This window comes from Bombyx mandarina, chromosome 06 (genome assembly GCF_030267445.1).
Source record: "Bombyx mandarina strain Sakado chromosome 06, ASM3026744v2".
NCBI lineage: Eukaryota > Metazoa > Arthropoda > Insecta > Lepidoptera > Bombycidae > Bombyx > Bombyx mandarina.
The window spans coordinates 14,406,529-14,423,708 of record NC_143213.1 but is presented as its reverse complement, the minus strand read 5'-3'; the positions used below and the strand labels follow the sequence as shown (position 1 = coordinate 14,423,708).

General features: G+C 39.7%; 1 protein-coding gene across 2 annotated transcripts in view; it reads left to right on the top strand.

The window, feature by feature from the left end:
• Positions 1 to 15,639, top strand: part of LOC114253601 (acyl-CoA Delta-9 desaturase-like) — a 29,972-nt gene extending 14,333 nt beyond the window's left edge. Inside the window, exons 1-5 of one of the 2 annotated variants that reach the window (XM_089728415.1) lie at positions 10,906 to 11,041; positions 11,529 to 11,659; positions 12,794 to 12,999; positions 14,335 to 14,520; positions 15,388 to 15,639. In XM_089728415.1, coding sequence (XP_089584541.1) covers positions 10,906 to 11,041; positions 11,529 to 11,659; positions 12,794 to 12,999; positions 14,335 to 14,520; positions 15,388 to 15,637 — 909 coding nt within the window. In that variant the 3' untranslated portion in view covers positions 15,638 to 15,639. Of the gene's footprint in view, positions 1 to 10,905; positions 11,042 to 11,528; positions 11,660 to 12,793; positions 13,000 to 14,334; positions 14,521 to 15,387 lie in introns of those variants that run through there. The other variant, XM_089728416.1, reaches the window with a different exon arrangement.
• The last annotated feature ends 1,541 nt before the right edge of the window (positions 15,640 to 17,180 follow it).

Sequence of the window (17,180 nt, the reverse complement as noted above, 5' to 3'; positions counted from 1 at the left end):
CTCCTAAAGACAGCATAACGCGAGTCGAACACTTCTCCGTCAAACACTGACTTAATAAGATTCGTTTCCGTCAGGCATACTACATCGTATTTATTGGTAAGTAGATTCAAACGAAAGTCTACAAGCTTACTGCGCATCCTATATACATTCTGGTAATATATTGAAAGCATAATTAAAATTATGTTAATATTAAAGCTATACACTAATTAATTATTAATAAAGATATAACTACTTAACTAAATACTTAATAATCAATATAACAGAAGTTTTTAAAGAAAGAAAAAATAATAATAATTAAATACAATAGCACAATTATTTGCAATTACTCGTTTCTCAGTTTATTAATAATTTCAATATTTTTAATATGAACTGCGGGACATTTCTCGTCCTTTCGAATATAAATTTGACCAAAACGAACCCAAACAAATTTATAATTTTTCTCTTTGCTCAGTTTTCTAGCCATGCTATGAAGTTCCTTAGCCTCAGGAGAAAGATGCTCAGATACATATATCCTTGAAACCGCGCATGTTAAGCCGACGTGAGCGGTTCCAAGCTTATCTTTTGAATTAGACTTGTTATACCTAGTAACTGCAGATAGAACCTCATCACGAAGACGCTGGGATGACAGTGAGATTAGTATATTTCTTGGCCTTCTCGAGTCAGGATTCATTTTAGCAACTCGACGACAAGATTTGATATCTGCATCAGATATGTTGACACTCAAACACTCACAAAGTTTTTTAAATAAGTGATTAAGGTTCTCATGATTATTCTCCGGAACTTCGTGAATCTCAATATTGAGGTCTCGAGAAATTTTCTCCACCATAGAAACTCGATTCTGAAGCCTGTGTAAAGATTCCCCGGTTTTATTAAGTTGTAGTCTGAGTAACTCGATTTCTTTTTCCTTATCACAAATTTTGGATCGGATACTTTTCTGCTCAGCAGACATGAAATCCGTCGTTTGCGAGAAATCCACTCTCAAGCCCTCAACAGCACGATTAACCTCCTGAGACACCATTTCTGTGATATCCTTCCTAAGCGAGGATCGCAAATGAGTCATGAACGAAGAGCCAGGCGCTAGTTTCATATCGAGAAGCTGCCCTATGCTCTCCAAGGTCACTTGTCCGCTGATCGATTCCATGTCCGAGGAAGCATCCACTGCAGTCGAGTCGTAGGAAGTAAAAGAGGAAGAAGCATTGACAGTGTCATTCAAATCAGGACGTTTGTGGATCGGAGTATTGCAGTTAGTTTTACGTTTCGTAACGTTTTGACAAGAAGGACAGCTTAAAGACGCAATTTGCTTAGCGCTTAATTGTTTCCTTGAAGCGGGAGCAATATTCAGGCAATCAAAGCAGTATTCTGAAGCACATTTATTGCACTTAAATTTTTCCTTGCATAATTTTGTAGTGCAACCCTCACAATGCATTGTTAAATGTTTCCCAAATATAGCTCAATAAGCAATTGATGCAAAATGTTCAAGCAAGTAGCACAAATAAATAAGCAGTAAGATGCATAATTTTAGTTACTGTACGTCATTGCACCGCAGTCCGTCGAGCGGATCACACAATCGCCACGCGCAGGCTCCAGAGTTCGAACACTACACGCCGCGCACTTATTGTGTAAGAATTAGGACGAAGAATAAGTCCAACACACTCACAGTTTGTTCCAAATTCACAGTCAGCCAACAAAAGCATCAATCCGAAAGCGAGAGATCCGATACTTTTCAAAATGGCCGCGAAGCTAAATGGCCGTAGACCCAAGCAGAAACGAGAGGGCCCGAGTTTGAAGACCAAGGCCCCACACAACAGACACAAACTCTAAACTTTAATAACACTAAACAATTTAATTACATTAATATAAACTACGAGCAGCAAACTACACACTACCACTCAGCACGACAACTAGTGGGCGAAGTTCTATTACTTGTATAAATGTATTTGTAAACCTGTTTCAATAAATTTCTTTAAATAATTATATTTCTAGAGATCAAGATCCAAGAACAATAATAAAAAGCTAGTATATATATTATTATCAACACCCTAACTTTACTATTAAAAAAAAATATAAACGATATAACCTAGACAGAAATCACTTTAATTATAACCAACAATGTAAATTAACTAAGGTTAACAAAATGCAACTAAATCTTGACAACAACTAAACTTTGACAATAATAACTTTGAATAATAAAATACAACGATTGTGCAACGATGTGAACGTCCGTCCGTCCCGACTGTCGCAAGCAAAAGAGAACGATGCCTTGCGCCAACGCGCCTCGAGCCCAAACGCGCCCCTCCAACAACATCTCGCCACGCGCCCTCCTGACATCACACCATCCTTGACGTCACTTAGGCCACGCCTCCAATGTCATCATCATCTTCTAACACGGCCTCTCCTGACGGCGGAGCGTCCTCGCCCGCATTAATAGGTCCGTCTAGAGGTACTATGTCGTCATGGTGGTGTGATGGACCGGCGACAATACCTTCCTCAGAGCTATTCTCATCACCTAAAAATAGATTGTTTGCATTAAAAATGACACACAGAAATGCAATATTATGTTGCTGACCGTTGGGAAGTTGTTGTTCAGTGACAATTTCCGTAGCATGTCTTCACAAATTCTTCCAGTGGCAGAGCCCTCAGGTTGCCCGAGACAGTGACCGCAGTATATCTCAAAATAAGTTAATTTATGCAGTGGCAGAGCCCTCAGGTTGCCCGAGACAGTGACCGCAGTATATCTCAAAATAAGTTAATGTCTTATTGTATACAGTGGCAGAGCCCTCAGGTTGCCCGAGACAGTGACCGCAGTATATCTCATAATAAGCTAATGTATACAGTGGCAGAGCCCTCAGGTTGCCCGAGACAGTGACCGCAGTATATCTCAAAATAAAATAGTTGTCAGAGCCCTCAGGATGACCAACAAGTAGTAAAGACCGGCTTCATTTATGCCAGTTAAATGACAAAAAGAAACAAACCCAATTACTGTTACAAATTATGCTCACACTCGAAAAATGCGGTGCACACATCCGGCGTCCACTCTCCGTGCCACGCACTTATAAATTCGGCAGCAGCTTCCGTGGTCTTCCCAAGTGAGCCAGAAAGAAGCTTCAGTTCATAACGTCCATGTGGCAGCGCACGCACTATTTTGTACGGGCCACGCATACCAGAATCCAGCTTTCCAACAGATTGGCTAGTCTTATGCACGAAGACCACGTCGTTTTCATGGAAAGTACGCGGGGGTTTGCGCCGTTCATTTACTCGAGTGTCCTGCTGTTTTCGGTTTTTGTCCAGCAGTTGAGAAGCTCTTTGTCGGGCAAGCTCGCGTAAGGTTTCTCTGTTGGCACTTGTTCCTTCTAGAGCCACATCGCGTACAACGGAACGAATGACGGGCGTCACAGCATCGCTACCAATTAACAAATATAAAGGTGAATATTGAGTGGACTTTTGTTTCGTAACGTTCAGGGTGAGCTGCAGTTTCCACAAAACTTCTGACCAATTTTCGTTTCTGAAATTTACCTCCACACGAATCATGTTAAGAACTGTTCTGCAATATCTCTCAGCCTGACCGTTACTCTGGTGCATCTCTGGCGTTATAAAGAATAAATTACTACCTACGTCTGATACCCATTGTCTAAATGATCTATTTTCGTACATTCTACCCCTATCGGTTACAATCTGCCTAGGTGCACCAAATAAAGATACAGCGTTTTCAAATACTAATTTTAACTCTGTTGCATCCTGCTTACGCATAGGATTTAGTAGACAGAACTTACTATAAGCGTCAATTATCAAGACAACAAATTTGTAACCGTTCGATTCGGGAAGAGGACCCAAGACATCACTATGTACCGTGTCAAAGGGTACGTCCGGTTTCTTCCACGACTCGATCGGCTGCAAGGGTTGACGTGGTATTTTTTTGTGTGAAAGACATACTATACAATGGCGTACATATTTACAAACAAATTGTCTTAGACTAGGAAACCAAAAATGGTTTAATATTAGATCAAGCGTCTTATCTACTCCAATATGATGATGCTCATCATGAAAGATTCGTAACAAACTGAGGCGATGTCCTCTTGGAATATAACATAATAATTTACTAGGTTGGCCAACAGAATCAAATTTATAATAAAGAACATCATTTTTAGTTACATAGCGTGTCTCATCTAATTCACCGTTTTGTAACTTTTGTATTAAATTCCGAGTTTCTTCATCAGCACTCTGTGCTATCTGTGCCCAGTTATGCGGTCTACCAATTTCACAAACATTTATAGGATTACGACTTAGATAGTCGGCATGAGATAGCACAGCGCCCTTACGATACTCTAACGAAAAATCATAATCTTGTAAGTAGATCCACCACCGAGCGACTCTTTTTTACGTTGGGTAAGCTTCAAAGCGTTGCAGTCTGTAACTACCTTGAAATGTATACCTATGAGGTAGTGCCTGAAATGCTGCAGAGCCTTGACCACAGCGAGTGTCTCCAGCTCATAGGAGTGATAGCGTGGTTCGGCGCCTTGGGTAACTTTACTAAAATATCCCACCACGCGTTTATTATTATTCCCATGAGTCTGAAGTAAAACAGCTCCATACCCTCGAGAAGAAGCATCAGTGTGTACTTCTGTTAATAATGATGGATTAAATATATTGAGGACAGGTTCACTGGTTAAACGCGTAATTATATACTGGCGTACTTGTTCCTGTTCATCACCCCATTTAAACTCAACACCTTTACGAAACAGATTAGAAATACAAGCTGTCTGCAACGAATATGCAGGAATATAGCGCCGAAAATAACCCGCTAGACCTAAAAATTGTCTAGCTTGTTTAACATTACCAGGCTTCGGGGCTCTTGTCAATGCTTCTACTTTATACGTACTCGGCCTAACCTGACCATTGCTGATAGTTCTGCCCAAATATTCAATTTCGTTAGCAAGAAACTTGCATTTTTTTAAATTAATCGAGAAGCCCGCCTTAGTTAGTGTTTCAAAGATTTCACGCAGAGTATTTAGGCCTTCATCAATGGTCTGACTAGGTATTAAAACATCATCGATATATATTAAAGCCCTCCCTGTCTCACTAAAGGCTTTCAGAGTATTAGTTATAATACGTTGATAAACAACCGGGGCATTGGCTAACCCGTAGGGCATTTTAAGGTATTCAAAATGACCTTCGGGTGTCACAAAGCCGGTTTTGTGAATGGAGTCGTTTGCTAAAGGAATCTGGTGGAAACCAGTGGCCATATCGAGGCTTGTAAAATATTTTGCGCTACCTAACCGGTCAATGTGATCGTCTATTAACGGCAATGGATAGCGATCCTTCACAGTATTCGCATTAAGAGCCCGAAAGTCCACGCACATCCTGTCACTGCCGTCCTTTTTCTTAACTAGCAATATCGGACTCGAGAACTCCGATTCAGACTCCCTAATCACACCTTTATCAAGAAGATCCTTAATAATTTCTCTAACGCGAAGTTTTTCGCTAAATGATAATTTGTAAGGTCTGTAAACAATAGGAGTTTCATTGCTGAGTCGAATTTGCATGGATCCAGTTGTAACAGTACTGGCCGCGGTACCAGTTATAAGGTATTTTGAAAATTTTCGTACCAAAGCTAATAATTTATTTTTTTCTTCACCTGTTAATGAAGTATTCACGGTAGGGATTGAATTAAGTTCAGTTGTCTCAGCAGTAAAAACCTTTTCTACCCGAGTTAAGCGCTGTATGCCCTTTTTCCTAATATACGTGACACCTTCCCGATTCAAAACGTCAGTACCGATTATGACTGGGGTATTCATGAACTTGTCACTAACAATTTGAAAGTCTATTTCTAGCGTAATTTCGGGAAACTCAACTGTCAAAGTAGTAAAATAGCGAGATTCAGTGTCACAGTCACCAATTCCTCGTAACACGCAAAATGAGGGTACTCGTTTACATTGAAAATGTTTTACAATTGATTCAGACATAAGCGAGACCGTGGATCCACTATCTATCAGGATATCGACTGGTACACCCTGTACGATCGCAGTAGCTATATCATTTTTTCTATAGTCATTTACAGTATCACGGCAAAAATTCACGTTAGATTTTCCACGAGCTTCAGAACGCTGCTTAAAGAAACACTGCTCTACTTTATGGCCCAGCTTTTTACAAAAAGAACAAGGTTCAGGCTTCTGCACAGAGGAGCTGGCAGCAGGTACAGATGTGAATCTATCATTCACAGTAGGCGAACGTTTTCTCGTTCGCTTAGGGCAATTCACTTGTCTATGGCCAAATGATCCACATACGTAACAACCGGTTCTACTAGAACTATGCTCTCTTTTACGTGATGAGAATTGTGTATTATGAAAGCGACCAGCGACAGTACGAGTATTATGATTTGTTTTTGTTTGAGGTGTAGGTTTTACATATATGGAGAAAAACTCAACTAAATCGTTAGGCAATAACCTCGCGTTTGTAGCGGCCGCACGAATTTGTGGATCAACGATACCCCGGATCACTATTGCTGAAACTAATTCGTCACTAAGTCCATTTACTATGCGAAGACGCAATAAAGATCGCCTAACATATTCCGCGTATGTAGGATAGTTGTTGGAATCGGTTTTCATAACATCAAAAAGGATATTTGCAACATCTACCCGACGGGGACACAACGGCTTAAACTCGCGTTTAAAATTAGACCAGCTACGGTCATTGGTGACCCATTCATTTAACCACACACGAGCATCGCCTATAAGGCAATTACCAATATGAGATAAGCACTCCCTATCGGTCCACCTATAAATGACACGTGCATGATCAACTTCATCACACCAAACATTAATATCATTTAAATCGGGATCAAAGTTTGATATATAAATATGGTTCGGCCTTACCAGATTCAATTCATTAATTGCGCTTACAATTTTACCGGCTACCTCGGCAGCGACGCAATCGTCAGCGGAAACTCGTGGAACCGGCGTAGGCACCAATGGCGGTGTCGTGCTTTGCTCAGAAGCCAGAACCACGCACGGCACCACAGCACTGCCCGCCGATCCCGATGACTCCACCGCAGGCTGCCTCTCAACAACAGTCGCTATACCAGACCTTGAATTGTCTTCCAACGCATTCAGGCGAGATACAATCGCTTGAAGTTGTTGGTACAGTCCAGGATTCGGAGAACGTTCACGTGTTTTATTATTTTTACCTCTACCTGTACTTGACTTTGACATTTCGACTTTGTTTTAGAACAATGTTTCAGAATAGCACAGTAGGCTTAAGGATACACACAAAGATATGAAAACTTTATGCGTATCCCACTTCTGATATTATCAACACCCTAACTTTACTATTAAAAAAAAATATAAACGATATAACCTAGACAGAAATCACTTTAATTATAACCAACAATGTAAATTAACTAAGGTTAACAAAATGCAACTAAATCTTGACAACAACTAAACTTTGACAATAATAACTTTGAATAATAAAATACAACGATTGTGCAACGATGTGAACGTCCGTCCGTCCCGACTGTCGCAAGCAAAAGAGAACGATGCCTTGCGCCAACGCGCCTCGAGCCCAAACGCGCCCCTCCAACAACATCTCGCCACGCGCCCTCCTGACATCACACCATCCTTGACGTCACTTAGGCCACGCCTCCAATGTCATCATCATCTTCTAACAATATATATATATTCAAAAAAAAACGATTTTTATTAAAACCCTGCAAATCAAATAGCCCCCAAAATTCTATATGGCCCTTATAACCCGTGCCCAGTATACTAAGCAGTCGTATATTCCCGATTTAGAGCGAACTAAAACTAGGTCATGAAGAAATCCAATAAGCAAAGGTCCAAGAGTAACTTTGTCAATGATATTACATTAAAGTCGGGCGGGACACGAGTGTGAATGAACTCAATTTGGGAATCACTAGAATGAACTTCAAAGAAATGGTCTTAATGATATTCTGGTAGCACACGATCGTGAAGTAGGAAGCTTTTAACGGAATTTTGTACAAGGATGGGTTTCATCCTTTTTTTGCTCCTCTAAATGGGTACACGAGTTTATTATTATTATTATTTTATTGTTTAGGTGGGAGGACGATCTCACGGCCCATCTGATGTTAAACGGTTAGCGGAGACCATAGACATCTACAACGTAAATGCCGCCACCCACCTTGAGACATGAGTTCTAATGTCTCACTTGTAACAGTACAACGGCTGCCCCACCCTTCAAACTGAAACGCATTACTGCAGCAACACGGCAGAAATAGGCACGGTGGTGGTACCTACTACTATTTGGTTACCAAACTTCGTTGATATCATATTAATGCCATATGAACCGTTGAAGAATGAGGTGTAGCCTTCAGTTGTATTATTAATTTACTGTCTCACCATTTAATGAGGAACGCATATTTGTATTACAAGAGAATTAAACAGAGCAATGAAATCTACCTCATAATATGCTCGACCGCCATTAATACAAATTTCATCATGGCATCTCCACCTAGAAAACAAAATAACTAAATAGCATTGTTCCCCGAAAACATGTTTACAAAACGCAAAGCTTGAAACGTTGCGGTTTCCGAATGTTCTGATAACGTATTGCTGCGGTCACACCGCCCATTTCCTTCTCGTGTCCCGAGCATGTAAAGTGGGAGCACTGCAGCCAATAAAACATGCACTACAGCAAGGCACGAACTTAGACAAAAGAGAACTTCTTTAATTTTTATCGCATCGATGGTGGACGCATGTACAAAGGGATCAGATATGACGGATAGACGGCTGATTTCATGGTGTTTTTAAAATAATGACGCTGACGACATTCTCTTCAACATTATTGTCGTCCCTAGTGACAGTAATTAAGACTCACTTTTCCACTTTTGAAGTTGTCGTGGCCTAACGGATAAGAAGTCCGGTGCATTCATGTTGAGCGATGTACCAGGTGTTCTACGGGTCTTTACGACGATATCGTAAAATCCATTGAACGGACCACCAAGACCCATTATGCAATAGTGAAGGGGGATTTCAACGTGAAAGTAGGAATACGAGAATGCAGAGAACCTGTATTAGGACCCCATGGTGTTGGCTCTAGAAATACCCGAGGGCGAATGCTAGTAAATTTTCTCAAGTCGCGGGGACTTTTCTTGATTAATTCGTTCTTCAAGAAAGGGCTCCTCAGAATATGGACCTGGCAAAGCCCAGACGGAAAGACTAGAGATGAAATAGACTAAATCTTATCGAATACGCGGCACATATTTATGATGTCACCGTGATCATTAGGGTTAAGACCTCCGCTCTCGAGGAGGAGGAACCGAAGGAATATAATGCGTCGAACTCAGTTTCGGATTCGGATGTTTGACTAGCAGTTACGTGATTGTGCTCTATCGGCTTCTACCGTAAGCGACACAACCGACCTTGGTGGGTATTTGTCCAATTGTGCAAATATAAAGTGTGTTTAAATTCACAAGGTATTTTATTACAGGAACTGTAAATTATAAAATGTCAAAAATAAAATGTACATTATAAAATGTTGTAACATTACTAGTCAAATCATTCGTAATGGCTTGGTATAATAACTAAATAAAAATATGGTTCTAAACTATTGTAAGAGGAAAAATAAAATAAATTAAGGATTTTCCACACTATAATACAAAAATAATGAATTATCTAATCTTTTACTTAATCTGTTATAATTACTTGAGTTAAAAGGATTTAATCCTATGAGTGAGGTAATTAAACGTGTCCACAACTATAATCTGTATTACACATCTCCAATTGGCTGATACAATTACGACGCTAATTTATTTAAATTATTTATAGAAACTTGACTGAGTGGTTATTAAATAACTTGACTATTTACACTACCTATATTAATTTAAATAAATAGAAATTTAACTAACTACTGTACTCACTTGGTTGCCCGAACCCGAGGTCCTTAATTTGGTCTAGTTCTTTTTTCGATTCTTTTTTTTATCTGCCCACAGACGTCCACTACTGAACATAACTCGCCATAAAGAGCGGTCCTGTGCTGCTGCCTCCAGCGGATTCCCAAGAACCTCGATAGCTCGTCGGTCCATCTTGTGGGAGGCCTACCCGTGCTACGTCTTCCCCTACGCGTTCGCCACTCCGTATCGGATCTGTTAATGTTGGAAGATTCTATACTTCATCTTCATTGTTCCCTCACTGTTGAGGATCGCGACCGCATATGACTTTCCTCCATAGTGTTCGGTTATGTGTGGCATGTGCCGCATGGCATAGACTACCACCAATCGTTTTCTTTACTATAATAGCAGGGTTGCGCCGATATATATATAGATAATAAACTCCCAAACAAAGAGCAAACAAGCTTTTTCAGCACACAATATTTGCTCGAATCCGCTATCCTCGGCACAATATTCAGGGCCGCTAAATACTGCACCAACGAGTGAGTCAAATTCATTCTGTCAAGTTTATTATTATTATTATTCTGTATTTTAAAGACTAGATTTCTAAGAGATCTCGTGGACGAATCCCCATGCGCTGGACTGATCAGGTGAAAGACCTTACTGAAACCCCACCTTACGAGTGCGTGCGCCAAGCCTCAGTTCCCAAACTATGGATAACATCTGTCAAGGCTTTAATAAACAAGAATTCCACATGACCACGACTGCTCTGCCAAGAGCAACCGACTATGATGATGATGATGTTTTTAGGATGCTTTAGAATCACTACCGCTAAATACAAACTAATGGATTTAATAGAAACAATTGACAGATATGTACATTGTAGCGTGCTATGAATGATTTAATGGATTATATACCTATATAGTGTGTAGCGTTTCACGTACGTGTTAGACGGTGTAGTATGTTCGCACTGTGGAACCCTAATGCAAGTTAAATTATGTATAAAATGCGTGAAACAAAACGCAGAATGAGAATTTTGGAGCAAAATGTTCAAGAAAATGTTTGTCTTCAAAAATAAAATTAAATGGGATTCATTATTAGTGATTTCGTTCTATCATATTTTTGGTTTTTATTGGTGTAGCAAATATGCATTTCCCCTAAAATTAGGAACATTTTTATTTGGTAAGTGTTTCTTGATTTATTTTTTAGCCAATTCGTTTGTGGATTGGGCAACGCAATGTGCAAATACGGCTGATGTCGCTGTACGATTTCGTTATTTATTTTTCTTAGAAGAGGTTGATCAGTCGTCAATTTGAAAATACGAAAAAAAAAACATTTTTATTCAGAAAGTTTTTTTTTTATTGTTATTGTATATATATATATATATAAATATAAACAGACATCTTTCATCAGTATCATCAAAGTTTTAATTTAAAAAGGAAAGAGTACCCACAATATTTCGTGATTCAAGACCGGCATCCTTGCTTTTTTTAAAGTTCAAATAAAAACCTTTTATGATTTTTAAACCTTAAATAATAATATTAAGAAATTTCTTACAAAAAATATTATAAGCATAAAGTCTTAATTTCTCTGTAATGCCTTATAGACTATTTTTCTTTCTCCCAAAGATTTAATTTTCACAGCAACAAACGTATTTTTTTTGTTTCAGCCTACTCTATGATTATTGTCTCTGGAGCAGGTATTACTTGCGGTGTGCATAGGTTGTGGACGCATCGATCGTACAAAGCCAAAGCACCCATGAAGTTTCTCTTGATGGCTTGCTTCTGCAGCAGTGGCCAGGTAACTGCCATCTAGTTTTTATCTTATTTGAACCATAATAGAGTGCCTAAGCTGAAACCTGACTCATGAAGCTAAAACAGGTTAGAGGACAGATGGGATTCCTTAGGAATTTGGCTATAGTATTTATGTAATGGAATCTTAGGCATGTGGTGTGGGCAGAACAACAGCCAGATGGTTAGATCTGGTAAAGAAAGCGATTGGTGGTAGTCTATGCCATGCGGCCCATGCCACACATAACCGAACACTATGGAGGAAAGTCATATGCGGTCGCGATCCTCAACAGTGAGGGAACAATGAAGAAGAGGTATAGAATCTTCTAACATTAAGACGTCCGATACGGAGTAGCGACCGCGTACGGGAAGACGTAGCACGGGTAGGCCTCCCACAAGATAGACCGACAATCTATTGAGGTTCGCGGGGATCCGCTGGATGCAAGCAGCGCAGGACCGGTCTTTGTGGCGAGGCTTGGGGGAGGCCTATGTTCAGTAGTGGACGTCTGTGGGCTGATAGAAAAAAGAATTGAAAAAATATAATTTTAGTGTTTTCTTCAGTTCATATTCTAACAGCGGTCACCAAATTGAAAATAAGATTTATTGATTTTTACTACGGCATCCTTTTACTCGGGTAGCAATATAGTGTGCTTTTTTGTTTATTGGTTTTCAAAATCAATTGTTGAAGTTATTGTAACAAGAATAATATAAGCTAGACGAGCTCTTTCAGTGGCTAAATAGTTGTTAAATGATTTGGAAACTCGTGTGCTACTCGTCTGGTATGCCCACAATCCTTCAGATAAATAAGTATTATTACAACTCATTACAGTAGCATCATTCTTGATATATCTTATGCTGTTTTATAATTTTGCAGACCTTTCTTTTAGTGGATCTCTATGCATATAGATTTTAATGGATATTTTCTAATGTCCTTTTCATCAGCAGTTCTGTGAAAGTGACAAGAGAACTGTGTTTTTTCATATTCATAATTAATTTGATTGTGTGTACAATGGACTGCAAATAAATAATTGTAATGAACTTAAGCTCGATAGCCATGGCTCTTAATTCCATTTAATTACAGTGGAACTTCGTATATGTATGCTAAAAGTAAGTAAGTAATATTCAATTTTGTCTCCCACCGTAGAATTCAATATACAACTGGGTGAGGGATCACAGACTCCATCACAAGTTCGCCGACACCGATGCCGACCCTCACAACGTGAACCGAGGCTTCTTCTTCTCTCACATAGGATGGCTGATGATGAAGAAGAACGAAAGTGTCCTTACGAAGGGAAAGCTGATTGACATGAGTGACATAGAGAGGGATTCTCATTTGATGTTTGAACATAAGTATGATATTACTTTTACCTTTAAATTTATATATAACCTGTGTCCTGGATGTTATAATAATAATAAGGAATATGTTTGCCAATAAACTTAAAAGATAGATAGAAATTAGGAGAATTTTCCAGTAAAAAGATTGTAGAAGTACCACTGTAGAAGTAGTTGTATTAATTCTGCTTCTAGCTGTATTAGGTAGGCGCTGACACGAAGGATGGTTTACACAGTGAGTATGAATATGTACTGCTTTAAATAGTTTATTGTAGATACAAATATACACTAACAAACTATGACACAAGTGGTATGAAAAAGTCGCCACAAGATCAAGAGTCAAGCCAATGTTGGCTTTGGATATACCAAAATATGTCATTTCATGAAAGAAGACACAAATGGTTTTTGGGGATTTCGTGCGAAAGCCTGCTTTAGGTTTAGTTTGAATATTCCAAAATACAGGTAGCCCTCCTTTAACACGATATTTTACAACACAGTTCCACTCTAACATGAAAAGTAAGGGGTAAATGCTGGCAGTCCTCAATAGAGCGATGCGGTACTTCACGCCTGGACAAAGACTTTTGCTTTACAAAACACAAGTCCGGCCTCGCGTGAAGTACTGAGTACTGCTCCCACCTCTGGGCTGGGGCTCCCAAATACCAGCTACTTCCATTTGACTCCATACAGAAAAGAGCCGTTCGGATTGTCGATAATCTCATTCTTACGGATCGTTTGGAACCTCTGGGTCTGTGGAGGGACTTCGGTTCCCTCTGAATTCTGTACCGTATGTTCCAGGGGGAGTGCTCTGAGGAATTGTTCGAAATGATACCGACATCTCGCTTTTACCACCGCACCGCCCGCCACCGGAGTAGAGTTCATCCATACTACCTGGAGCCACTACGTCATCCACAGTACATTTCCAGAGGTCTTTTTTGCCACGTACCATCCCGCTATGGAATGAGCTCCCCTCCACGGTGTTTTCCGAGCGCTATGACATGTCCTTCTTCAAAAGAGGCTTGTGGAGAGTATTAAACGGTAGGCAGCGGCTTGGCTCTGCCCCTGGCATTGCTGACGTCCATGAGCGACGGTAACCACTCACCATCAGGTGGACCGTATGCTCGTCTGCCGGCACGGCAATAAAAAAAAAACTCCCCAAACCCTCATATAACACGGTACTTCTACAACACGATAACGAGATTTTTGTTTAAAACTATTTAGAATATTATACTATGCACTATGAACATGCACTATATGGGAGTAGCCGAAGTTGCATTACTTATTTTTTATGTAAAAAAATACATACAGGCATAGTACATAAACGCAAATGTGATAAAGGTGTTTCTTTCTTTTTAGATACCACAATCAATTAACAATCCTATTCTGTTTTCTGATACCAACATTAATGAACATCTTCTTGATCGGGGAACATTGGAAGTGCGCTGTTGCCTGGCAATGCTTCATGCGGTATCTCTACGTGCTACATTCTGAACTGACTGTTAACAGTTTGGCTCATATGTACGGCTATAAACCTTACAATGTGTGAGTAAGCCTACCTTTAACCAAATATTAATTCGTTGTAGCTTTGAAGTCGCCGTGGCATAAAAGATGAGATGTCCGGTGCATTCGTATGTAGCGATGCATCGGTCTTCGAATCCCGCCGGTAGATACCAATTTTTCAAATGAAACACGTACTCGATTTTCACGTTTAACTTCCACGGTGAAGGAATAAAATCGTGTAATAAAAATCAAACCTGCAAAATTAAAATTTGCGTATTAACTCAAGACTAAGGACGTCTTGTATGTCCGCACGGGTAGGTACAAATGCCCAGCCTATTTCGGCAGTAATTCGCTTAGGTTTGAAGGGTGGGGCAGCCGTTGTACGTGAGACTTTACAACTCATGTCTCAAGGTGCGTGGCGGATTTACGCTGTAGATGTCTCCGGTAACTACTTAACATCAGGTGGGTCCTGAGCTCGTCCACGTCCACGTCCACCAATGACAGGATGAGATGCAAGAACATCGTGAGGACGAAGGCCACGGATGGAGGCAGTCAGGACCATCCGATACAGGATGAGGAACACAATTGGCGGAGGAGAAAGGTGATCGGGCTCACGACCCACCTGATACAAACTGATTATCGGAGCCCATAGACATAACAACGTCAAATCCGCCACTCAGCTTGAGACAAAGTCGATTTTCTGAAAAACCCTTCAGACCTCTCAAGGCACGATTAAATTGCGGCAGGCGGGATGGTATCTACCCGTATAGTTACACCTCAGTTAGTTTTCATATAATTAAAGAAAAAATCTGAATCATTTCAATGTAAAATAACTACATTAGTAATTTAGATGAAAATCGTACGATAATACCGATTCAGCAGTATTTTTATTATATTACTTTTCCTCAGAAATATTGAAGCATCAGAGAATATTCTAGTTTCGGTCCTGACGTACGGCGAGGGCTATCATAACTTTCATCATGTCTTCCCATTCGACTTTCGTGCAGCAGAGACTATGGATTTCTTCAATCTATCCACAAAGATAATCAGAACATTCGAGAAGATTGGTTGGACGTATGACCTCAAGCAAGCCAGTCCTGAAATGATCAAGGCGGCTCGAGACAAGCTAGGGGGTGATGGGTCTAAAGCTCACAATTAAACTTTGACCGATTTTTGTGTGATTTTCAAAACTATATATGGCATTTTCAGAAATTTCTAACTTGCGCAGAACATCCTTCGTAGCAACTTGTGACTAAGCAAACAACATACATAGCCTCTCAAGGCTATCTATCAGCTTAGGTAGAAAAAAAAAAGCAGACATAATAATATTTAATGGTATCTATTTATTATTTAATAAAGCATTGAGCCGGTTCAACTTTTAAATCTTTTTTTTCCAAAAACCTTTTTATTTTATTTTTGTTGAAAATAATTAATATAAAATATTATAAAATTGTTGGGGCCAAAAAAAAATATCTTTCTAATATCCGACTTCCTGTAGTTACGGTAGAAGCACAAAGAAGTATAGAAATTCAGTACAAATCCTACATCAATTCTGTATTAACGGGACAAATTGTAAATTTTCTATTATTAAGCTTAAGTGATGTTATTATATTAATTACATCAAACATTATTTACAACTTCAAAAAATAAAATAAAAGATATTTTAAATTTAAGTTACTGAAACTCATTATAAAGTCAAATTAGCTATAAATTTATCATATAATCGTTTTGGCATCATAGGCGGACAATTGTGGTCTTCCCAGTGCTAACGCTTGGTATTTCGAGGAGTGATAGTATTGATCTGCTAGTTATTAAATAGAATAACTATCAGTATTCTTACAATTAATTTGATATAACATTTACTTCATTTAAAGACAGTGCTCAATCCTTTCCCATGAGTATAGTAGAGAAACCATCATCATCAGCCTGTATCTCTCCACTGCTGGATGTATGCCTCTCCCATAGTCCGCCACAATGAACGATCCTTCGCCTTCCGTGTCCAATCTTTCCCAGCACTGTTGAGGATCGCGACCGCATTTGACTTTTCATAGTGTTCGGTCATGTATGGTATGGACCGCATGGCATAGACTACCACCAATCGCTTTCTTTACTAGATCTGACCATCTGGTTGGTGTTCTGCCCACACCACATGCCTAAGATTCCATTACATAAATACTATAACCAAATTTCTAAGGAACCCCATCTGTCCTCTAGCTTGTTTTAGCTTCATGAGTCCAAGCATACTATTATGCTTGGACTCATGGAGCATGGTGGTAGGTCCTCTTGCGAGTCCGTGCGGGTAGGTGCCACCACACTGCGTATTTCTGCCGTGAAGTAGTAATGCGTTTCGGTTTGAAGGTTAGGGCAGCCGTTGTAACTATACTCAGACCTTAGAACTTATATCTCAAGGTGGGTGGAGCATTTGCGTTGTAGATGTTGTTGGATGCTTGGGTTTCTTCAATAAAACTTCCATAATCGATTTTATGCTTGTATTTCCTTTATACAGGTTTTTGTTAATTTAATACGTTGCGAACAAGTGAGCTTGGCACGGCCATTAATTGAAGTGTGTGGTGTAGGTAAACATAAATAAAATTTCAATATTGCTCAGTAAAATTTCGTAGGCGTTAACATCCTCCCCCCCTTGAAAGTCGATTCTTCGGGTTTCAACCCTCTAGTTCTTCTGCGGTAGGCAAGGCACACAG